Source organism: Magnolia sinica, chromosome 9 (assembly GCF_029962835.1).
Source record: "Magnolia sinica isolate HGM2019 chromosome 9, MsV1, whole genome shotgun sequence".
NCBI lineage: Eukaryota > Viridiplantae > Streptophyta > Magnoliopsida > Magnoliales > Magnoliaceae > Magnolia > Magnolia sinica.
The window spans coordinates 9,410,026-9,421,224 of NC_080581.1; the positions used below are offsets into that span (position 1 = coordinate 9,410,026).

The window sequence follows — 11,199 nt, forward strand, 5'->3', positions numbered from 1 at the left end:
GTCAAGATAATTACAACTAAATAAAGACCTACTAAAATCTGAGAGAATTAGTGGTCAGATCTTAATTAACAAACCAAACTGACCCCGTATCATTTTAGCCTAGGAACCGACGGTTTACGGTGATTATAATCGAATCGTTGTTTTCGTTAGTTGTGAATAGGCCACATTATGAACTTAGCTAATCTAAACCCTTATGATTGTGCACGAGAAATCTCGATACCCAATTAATTCCAAAAATGCTTTGATTATCCAAACAAGCTTTAGACCGCTCGTTACTGTTCCATTAAACTCGAAACTATAGAATAATATCCGTCTCACTGGGCTTGACACCTGTCATGGGTAGTAAACCAAGATAGTGCCCAGAATTACTCAACTTAGGGCAAAATTTAAGTGCTTCAAACACATGAATCCCCTAGGTTGAAATCTGGAACTTAAGTGAAACTAGTCACTTTGTTCTTTCACAAAGTTGTGACTTTCAGACCGTCGATTCATGGCCAAAGTTAGGGTACCGACTAAAAATATTTCTCCAAACATATTCGTATAGCCGTGGCCCTGATCAATCATCGATGACCGTTGAACAAACTTATAATCATATCCGTCGATCGGCGTATCCAAATGGTGAGCCGATCATATCTATATGTAGATCATCATTATGGATAACTATCATACGGTATATATCAACCCCTATATCCCATAGTGGGCCCCAAATGTTAGAAACAACCCCCCTCAAGGGTTAATATAATGAATAAAGGGCCATTAGGGCCATATACACCAAATCGGATGCTATAAATAGGGCATTTGGGGGCCTCCTTTGCTCCCATACGAATTTCACACCTTATGAAAGGGAAAAAAAGGAAAAAAGAAAGAGAAGAAGAGAGAAAGAGGAAGAGAGATTGTGAAAGAGAGGGAAGGACCTTGGCTTGGGGGTTAGTAGCTCATCGATCAAACCCTTTAACTTACCAAATCCTTCGGCGAATCTACCGCCACTTACAACTAGAGGTAAGATTTACTTTCGACCCTTCAATTTCATAAATTATACTTACTTTACTTGTGATTAACAATACTTCCTTGCTTTACATTAGGAATTGGTGATTTTTCTCAAATTCCCAATCTTAGGAGCTCAAAGATTGGAAATCCCCTCTTAAGGTACAGACCATTATTTCTAGGTTATCATTTATTAACCCTTGAAGGTCTCAATTAATGATTACATGTTTGTAGATGAATTTGTACATATTAATATGTAAATGTTTTGATTTGTTTATAATATATGCTATTGGTTGGATATAGATACTCACATATTTGATGAAATGTCTGGGGTGACGAGCCTCCCCGTAGTGACCAATGAGCAAATAAGAAGGCTATGAGCCTAGTACATCAAACTGTAATGATGCCACGACCGCTCTACATTTGTGTTTAGGTGACGACTCTTATATCATTTGTGGGCGCCCTCCACCTGTCGATGGGCCGCTTAACCCTGTGCGTCTGGACTGTGTCATCTGGGTCCTTGATGTGGAATCGGTCAGGCTAGTTGGCAGGGCCAGTGTTAGCCTCACATTGATTGGAGAGTTGTCATCTGGGTGGTAAACCTAAATACGGATCAATGGACACAGGTAAGGAGCCGCTTTGGCCACCCCGAGCCTAATGATTCAATTGAGACCACGATAAAATGATGGTACCCTAGCTTCGCTGATATGCTGGGTGAATTAAATTTAATAATTACTCGGCTAACATGATCATTCATCGCATCGCATTAGTTTAGAATGAGCAAAACATGCATTGAAGTCGCATGTTGAGGAAGTGTTGTCATTTGCGAATCATGTGGTCGGAGTCGCGTGTTGAGGTAGTGTCGAATGGTGAGAGCATGCATCATGTCATATCTTCATATGCACATTTAACAAGAGTATTTAGGAAATGTTTAATTTTTTATTTTATCATTACCTACGCTGATGGAGTTGATAACCACTGAGTTAGCTACTCACTCCCACCTGGGACGGTGTTTTAAAACACCAACCAGGCGTATCATTGATGCAGGTACTAGTGAGACCTCAGACAGGTAGGCCTATATCGGGTTGTGTCAACGCCATTATGTTTTGATGAATTAGGTGTAAACTGAAAGCTTTACACTTTAATTATATTGGGTATATATATTGTGGATTGTGACTTGTATAATCTCATTTTGGGCGATCATCACTATTGGAATTGTATTTTTAACTCTTAGCCTTATATTTCTGAATCTTTTGTTATCTCTACCTCGCTTTGGATTCGCTATGTGAATTGCGTTATTCTGATTATTCGTATGCTGAATGAATATGAATCTGAATGAGGCCACATGTGCATTCTCATTAGGTTAACACCCAGGAACTCGTGATTGGGGTCTTTGTATTCAGGTGCCGATTTTCTTGGGATTATAGTTATCCTCTTGAGGAAGATGGTGCTCGACCTCATCATGTTCATCCTTGCGTCACTCTTGAAGTAGGACCTTATACTGAGACACCTTCTAGCTCAAGTAATAAAGATCTGTGAATTCTATCCCAATAAACTTCTTTTGAAGTTTAAATTCTAGTAAATCTTGAGTTAACTGGACAAATTTTGCTTCGATCGTGACTACCTTGCATCATTTTTGCTCTTTTAAACATAATAATATAATTTTTTACTGATTCTCCTACCAACTGTCGAAAACGAGCAAGATGAGCTAAGAAAACTTATTTACTTTTATAAAAGAACTAAGCGTGAAAATTTTCTTCCATCTCTTGCCAATTTATTAGCAAATTAGAATACCAAGTAAAAGTTACCGTAGTGAGTAAATAACCAAATAATCGTAATTTATAATACTCATTATTAGCCAATTCTCCACACTGTATGTAAACCGACATGTGTTCTATGGTCGATTGACCCATATCACCTGTAAACAACATAAAGTCAAGTCGATAATTTCTCAATAATTAATATTGCTAATCGATCCAATTAGAATATGGCTTATGATAAATTGGAGTACTAGTTCGGCCGAGAATTTAGCCTTCTACTTCTTAATCTAGTTGAACAATTTGGTTACGCTCCGAGTATTATTGTGCAATAACTGGAAGTACTTTCGGATCATCCTGATACTGTTATTCATTATATGGTTGATTTCTAGGCAAATGTTACCTACCAGGTATTCATTGATTCTTGCCTTTATGAATTACATTCCTATTTTCATGTTCAAGATGCGTGAAATCTATTGATGGTGAATTTCGCATGTCCTGAACAACAATATATTCAGGATGTCAAAAATCTACTGATATAGGGAAATTTCACATGTCCTGGACAGGAATACGTTCAGGGCGTCTGAAATCTAATGGTACCGGTGAATTTTGAATATTTGGAATTAGACCAGGGATAGGAATATGTGGTGCATTTCGTTGCAAAGGAAGCATCTATGGCACTGATTAGACTGGTGGTATAACCTACAGGTGCCCGATTCCCAACAGAGCTTACATCGGCCTGTTGATGAACTGCAAAGTACTCTTTCAACGAACAAATCCACCAACCAATTCAAGCTCTGGGTGTGGCCGACCATTCACCTATTAAAGGCCTTAGCTTGGACTCGTGAGTGTTCAGCTTGAACTCGCGACAACTCTACGATATATTGAATCTCCCTTTGCATATCACTCATCTCGGTTGACATAATCTCTAGAGGGTCAACCTGAGATGTCGATAGTTTATCTGAATTTGGTGTAATAGGCACCATTCTAGGTGGTAAATTTTCTTGTTTATGAACCTATTGAACTTTCAAATCCCCGTGAAGAGAGGGTTCGTTAGGTACAACAATGGATGTTGAAGTATTATGCGCCCACCTCTTCGACTCCTAATTCCAAGAAATTACTGCACTAACAAGTATACTGGTATCAACAATGTTCTTTTTGCACAGTCGGTGCAAATGGAATAATGATAACTAGTAAATTTTTATCTTATCTCACAAGGCATGCCAAAAATGTTGACATATCGGTTTTGCACTACCAGTGCATAATAAATATTTTTGATAGTCTGATAGTTGGTAGTCCTATTAGGCGTGGCAAAAATGTTGATACTTCGGTTTGCTTTCTGTCACATGTAGTGTGGCGGGCGTGCCATCCTTCGATTATCACCTTATCATTATTAAATTCTGCAAGTGACTAAGTAAGCGATTAATCTTCTCAGAATCTGGTTATATATGTTTATATTCGACGTATTTGCTTATTTTAACACTTGGGGTGAAGTTGATCAAACTACTATATCAATTTTGGTATGCCTGCGCACGCTACACATGACGAAAAGCAAACCATAGTGCCAACAGATGGGCCATAAAATATGGCCTTTGACTTAATGAACAATCTAGATTAATGGATTGTACCGTGTAAGTGCCTTATGCAACTAGGAAAATTATAACTTCAAATAGACAATGCTTAAAACCCTAAGTTAACCAAACTTGTAAAATTTTCAAAAGTATAAAATTTACTAAAATAATAAAATTCACATGGATTTTAAAGGTTTTCTCAAAATTCCAAAATAAATGTACCAATGCAAACAATGATATTAAAAACTACGGGTGGCAAACCAACGAGTTAGGGCAAGCCAAGCTTCATCCAAGCCCAGCCTGCATTGTTCAGCAAAGGCCAAAAGCCCCGGTAAGGCCCAGGAAGAACCAAAATAACTGAGCCTTGAATTTGACTGAAACGTTTATGCTAGGCCCAAGCCCAAGCCCAAGCCCTAGAGATGGTTTTTATATATATATATATATATATATATATATACACGGAAACGCTCACCTGCGAACCAGTTCGTACATACTACATACAAACTTTTTTGAGAACCCATCATACGTGATGTGGATCCAAAATCTGAACCGTTCATGTGAAGCAGAATTTTAGATCAGGGTGAAAATTTGTCATGGAGCGTTTCATGGGATTCCGCGTCACATGGACCGTTCAGATTAGACACTCATGACACGTGTGCAAAGGTGCACACGTGCGTAGGTGCGCAGAGGAGCATGACTCTCTCTCTCTCTCTCTCTCTCTCTCTCTCTCTCTCTATATATATTCTCCTGCGAACCAAACCGCAGGAGACTTCGGGGCTCAATTAAGCTGTAGGCTAAGTGGACTCCATTATGTTTGTTTTGTGAAATCCATTACGACCATGAGGTATGTGATGATAATTTATTTGAAGGGCTCAAAAACCAAATGAATTAGAAATTAAGGTGAGCCACACCAAGGGAAAATGTAGGAGAAGTCGACAGCTACTGGTGAATTTTTAGAAGGTCCAATGAGATGTTTACGTGAGATCCACTCCAACCATTATCTTCCTTGTGGAAATTCATGTATGGCGATAAAATTTTAGGTACATGCATTATTTATGTGAGCTACAAAAATTGAAACAATTTGGACGGTGAGAGTCACCTCGGACTATTTTCACTAATGTAGCCCACTTATATTATGATCGTAGCTAATTTTTGAGCTTTATGGCTAAAGTTTTTCCACACACCTGATTATGAGAGTAGATTTTACGTAGACATTATGTCGGAGGTAGTCGGAATGCATGCTGACCCTACCAGTACCCGCCGTAGGATGGTACTGGAAGTGTTTTATAAGCCCCACCATGATGCATGTGTTTTATCCACGCCACCCATCCACTTTTATATGTCATTTCAGGGGTTGTGTTAAAATATATGGAAGATCCAAATCTCAAGTGAACCACGTCACGGGAAAAAAAATGGTGATTTAACACCCACCATTAAAAATTTCTTACGGGCCACAAAAGTTTTTATCGAGAAAATATTTGTCTTTTCACTTCATCCTCGTCCATATGACCTAATCAACAGGTTGGATGGCAAATAAACAATACAGGGGACCCTAGGAAGTTTTTAATGGTGGGCGTTCTATCACCACTGTTTTCGGTGGTGTGGTCCACCTGAGATTTGATCTACCTCATTTTTAGGCTCATGCCATAAAATGAGGTAGCAAAAGCTTGGATAAAACACAGATCATTATGGGGCCACCAGCACCAGCGTATAGCAAGGTAGGTACTGGCAGGGTTAGTACAATGAGAAGGATTGCATACTGAGTTACTCTGTATGCCAAGGGTACTGAGTAAACTTTGTGGGGTCCACTATGATTTATGTATTTTATCCACCCCTTATATCCATTTTATAGTATAATTTTATGTCTTGAGCTCAAAAATAAAGCATATCCAAAGCTCGGATGGACCACACCACAAGAAACAGTGTAAATTGTTGAAAGATTCTTGAGGGCCACAAGTTTTATATCAAGTTGATATTAGTGTTTTCCCTTAACACGTCTGTGTGATACATGAACATGCACCACTGTGGACCTCAGAACAATTTTAACGGTGGAAATAATTATTCCTACTGTTTCCTGTGATTGTAGTCTACTTGAGCTTTGCATCGTTATGTGAAGAGAGAGGGATAAATTTTGAGACGGTTGTGAAGCGTCTGCAAAATTCTATGGTTTACCACTGAACACTAAAATTTGAAAGTCCGTTTAATAGGGTGCGCTGAGGTGGGCTGACCTTGATGTGTAAGTAAAATCCACTCCATCCATAAGGTGGGTGATAAACATTTAGCAATAGAGATCAAACGTCAGATATATTTATAATTTAGGTGGGTCACATTAATGAAAAGAGCGTAGAAGAAGCTCCCCATCCAAACTGTTTCACTTGCTCTGGCCCACATAAATCATATATGTATCTAATCTTTTGTTAACATGCATGAATTTTTATGAGGCATATAATGGTTGGAGTGGATTTCACATAAACGTAACCATGGGCCTCTAAAATTCAACCGTAGGTATCCCTTTTCCCACTTTTTTTCTTGGTGTGGCCCACCTAAATCATAAATCCAACTGATTTTTCAGCCATGTGACTAAATTATTATCATGGACCTTTTGGTCATGGTGGATTTCATGAACCTGTCATGGTGGGACCTAACCTTACCTTCCATCTAAATAAGCACACAGAGTCTTCTACAGTGGGGTTCGCATAGACCAGTCCTCTCTGGAGGTGTACGAGAACTGAGCTAACTAGCTCGCTCGACTCGACTTGAAAAAGCCTGATTCGACTCGGTTCAAAGTTGAGTTCGAGCTGGCTCGAGCTTGACTCGACTCAAATTGAACCCAGCTCGAATTGAACTCGGAGTGAACTAGTTCAGTAATTCGGTTACTTTGATATTGATGTTGCTCACTAAGTGTTTGATGAAATGACTCAACGAAGTGTAGCTGGTGGCAAGGTAGGTATGTATATGAAATAAATATCTTTTTTTTTTCTTGATTTTTTATGTTGCTTAGAAGGTGTTTGATAAAATACCTGAAAAATCTTTGCTGCTGCTTTACATACAATGAGTTTTTGAAGGTTCAATCCAGGTGTTTGTGAAAATGCTACACAGGCGAACTTGACTCAATCTTAGCTCGAACTTGGCTTGAACTAGTCCGAGTTGCTTATCGAACTGAGCCGAGTTGGCCAACCAGGCTCGAGGACTGAGCTGAGGTCAGCTAGTGGCCAAGCCGAGTCGAGCTGAGGCCAGCTCGACTCAATTCGACTTGATGTACACCCCTAGTTCTCTCTCCATGAGGTCAACCCCATGGGAACTTCCCATGAGGTCTAGCTGTGTAAGCCCCACCGTGATGTATGTCGAACATCTACCCCATCAGCCAGATGCATCATTCTATAGTGGGACATGGGCCTAAAAATTAAGTTAATCCATGACTTGGGTGGGCCACACCACATACAACAGTTGTAAGAGGTTACCCTCCTATTAAAACATTCATAATCATTTATTAAGCCCACTGAGATGTGGTTTACAGATCCAGCCCATCCATTGTGTGTGTCCCACTTGGATGACGGGTCAATCCAAATTTCAGCCGCATCCAAAACTCAGATGGGCCCCGCCAGGTGCCTTTATATGTTTTAGGCATGTCTTCGCATGGTTTTAGAAGGTATGGCCCACCTGAATTCCATATACTACTGATTTTGGGATTTCCCATAACCTAAAGGGGACCTATCAAATGCACGGTGTAAATGTTCCACACACATCAAGGTGGGGCCCACATAGCTCAACCTAATGGAAATTAAGTTCCCATTAAGTCGACCTTATAGTACCATTTCCCACACATGCACACACATATATATATATATATATATATGGAAAAGGTTCTATGCGTTCGAGCTCATGGGGACTTCCCATGAGGTCGAGCTGTGTGGCCCCACCGTGATGCATGTCGACCATCAACACCATCAGTTAGATGCATCATTCCATGATGGGCCTGGAGCTTAAAAATCAGGTCAATCTGTGACTTGTGTGAGCCACACCAAATACAAAAGTTGAAAGGTGTTACCCTCCATTAAAACATTCATAATCATTTGTTGGGCCCAGGAGATGTGGTTCACAAATCTAGCCTATCCATTATGTGTGTCCCACTTGGATGAGGGGTTAGACCAAGTTTTAGATGCATCCAAATTTCAGTTGGGCCCCAACAAGTGCTTTTATATGTTTTAGACATGTCTTCACATGATTTTAGATGGTATGGCCCACCTGAGTTCCATATACGTCTGATTTTTGGGATATCCCATAATTTAAAGGGGACCCATCAAATGCAAGGTGTTGATGGTCGACCCACATCACAGTGGGGCCCACACAGCTCAACCTCATGGGAAGTTCCCATGAGCTCTACCGATAGAACCTTTTCCCATATATATATATATATATATATATATATATATATATATATATATATATATATATATATATATATATATATATATATTGACACACACACACATGACCAATTCAAAAGCTCAATCGGCCAGCCAGGCATATTAACTGCCCTACTAATTAAAACCCTTCGAAAGCATAAAATAAGTTGAAACCTTCCCAACATATATAATATATAGTTAAAAATTCGAAATTTGAGAGAAAGTTACACCTATTGGAACCCATAGTGCGCACTAGGTTATTTTTCTCTGGATTGAACTTTTCCACACTTCTTTCATCCAGGCTGTCTATGAAGTCGTCTGCTACCCGTTCAACGTCACTTGGGCAACGCGCCAGCACATGTGGGCTTAGCAAACCTCATTGTATTAATAATACTTCAAATGAAATTGAAACAAAGGATTACAAGTAGCAACATGATAACCATTTCAAAATTATTACACAAATACAATCTCTCTTATCCCGACCTCCATAATCTTGCTATCAAACAACACTGACCATACACTTGAGTGGCCCACTTACGCTAAGGCCCCGATAAGCTGATTCAAGGAAGAGAGTCCTCAACAAAAGCGGTGGGAACCAAACTATACTCACTCTCCCCTTCTATCTCTACGTTCTCCCCATGGCTCTTCTTACACTCAAAGTAAAACACTGTAAAAACCATATATATGAGTATGGTCTCAAGGGACAGAACATTCACTAGAACGATACCAATCACCAATCGGCTCATATTGGATAGGTGTATATCCTGTATCGCCAAATTGAGAACCAGATAGATGGCTGACCCAAGTAGACTAAAAAGAACATAGAGAATGCAACCTTGCCACCTTCTTCCTTTGATCAGTACTGCAGCTTTCGCAAGTGCTCCCATTCCATAGCTACCCTCTTCGATGACCGAAATTACAATACCCAAAATGAAAAGAAGAGTGAAATAAACATAGAAGCAAAGAGAGAGGAGAGCTAAAACTATTACTAGACAAGTTGATATAATAGAACCCTTGGCAATCAGCATAAGAAAGCCTAATAGTAATATGATCAAAAGAAGAAAACCCAAATTGAAGAGGGTGATGCACAACCATGTGATCACAGGCCGCTTCCATGTCCATCTGATCCTTCGGAACAACTCGCTGCATGTTAGATCCTTGCCATGGTAGGTCATGGCCGACGTGTAAATTGTGGCGACAGCTACGAAGAGTGACACTATAGCAGAGACCACTAAGATGATCGTCTCCTCGCCCGCAAGAATTCCAATGTCTTTTTTAATCCCATCGATCAATTTCGCATAGCTGGGCTGTTGGGGATCGATGTTCTGCAATGTGAGTGACCTCATCGCTAGATCCATGATCAACGGTTTGATCGCGAAGTCGCTGGTTAGGTATATAATAGAGGATTGAATGAGGAGGAGAAGGGCAACGGAGAGGAAGATCTTTCCATTTTTGGATGGGATTTTGAGGCCTGCTCTTAGAATTCCAAAGACACCCATAGGGAAGAAAGGAGTTTCCATGTCGTTCGCCTTGAGCTTTGATAGGATGAACTTGTATTGTGACAACCCATTAGAGAAGATGGTATATGAGGTGCAACATTTCTTGCGTAGAAGTCTATCTCAGCAATTGACTTTTATTTATTTATTGAGGTCGTCTCGACTGCAATGTTTGTAGAATAGACTTATTCAACAATGTTGTCTATTACTTAGTTTTAAAATTCGTTGGGTCCGTTTATTAGGTGCTCTCCACAGTGCAAAGAAATTGACGGGTGCGAAATAATAACCCACAGTTATTTCCCTGCGTCAATCCCTCCACTAGAAAGCAGGAAGGACTAATATTTGAATTGGGACACATTTACAGAAGGGACCTAGTGATTAATGGACCAGATTCATCACACATGCGATTAGTTGGCACATGTGGGATGTCTGAATCTGTCGCTTGAAGATGGGACGTCTGGAAATAGCGTCCCGTTGTGTTATTATTACAAAACTCGCCTCTGAGTTTACGTTGACTTTTTTTTTGTTTTTTTGTTTTTTTCTTTCCCGGTGTTGAAACTCCTGAGAGTCCACCACCCTAGCAAGAGTAAGGATCCGCCTCTGAGTCTACGTTGACTTGGGATTTGAAGTACTGCTAGGAATTGATGTAGAGCCGGTCAAAGGCAATGTCGTGGCCAAGATAAACAAGAAAAGGCCTCGTCGGAGACGCAAGTGATCTTACCCGTGAAGGCCTTTAAACAATCATATCTTGTAAATTAGAATGAGTCAATTTTGACATCTTATATAGGAGTGCACATCAAACCGGTAGGATCGTGGAACCGGACCGGAACCAACCAAATGGTCCAGTTTGGTTCGGTTTTAGAGTGCACCGGTTCCAGTTTTGGTTCCAAATATTAAAAAACCGTTTTGTTCGGTTCAATTTCAGTTTGGGGGTATATAGAGCTGAAACGAACCGTGAATCCGAATCGTGGAACCGAACTTGGAA

The 11,199-nt window shown here is 40.0% G+C and overlaps 1 protein-coding gene across 1 annotated transcript; it reads right to left on the minus strand.

Moving 5' to 3' along the window:
* Window positions 1–9,278: 9,278 nt before the first annotated feature.
* On the minus strand, window positions 9,279–10,238 carry LOC131256448 (uncharacterized). Its single transcript, XM_058257339.1, has one exon. The coding sequence runs from the start codon at window positions 10,236–10,238 to the stop codon at window positions 9,279–9,281; it is 960 nt and encodes a 319-aa protein (XP_058113322.1).
* Between the last annotated feature and the right edge of the window lie 961 nt (window positions 10,239–11,199).

Bases quoted from the DNA above. Each gene is read 5' to 3' on its own strand.
- LOC131256448 (XM_058257339.1), bottom strand. From the start codon at position 10,238: ATGGAAACTCCTTTCTTCCCTATGGGTGTCTTTGGAATTCTAAGAGCA.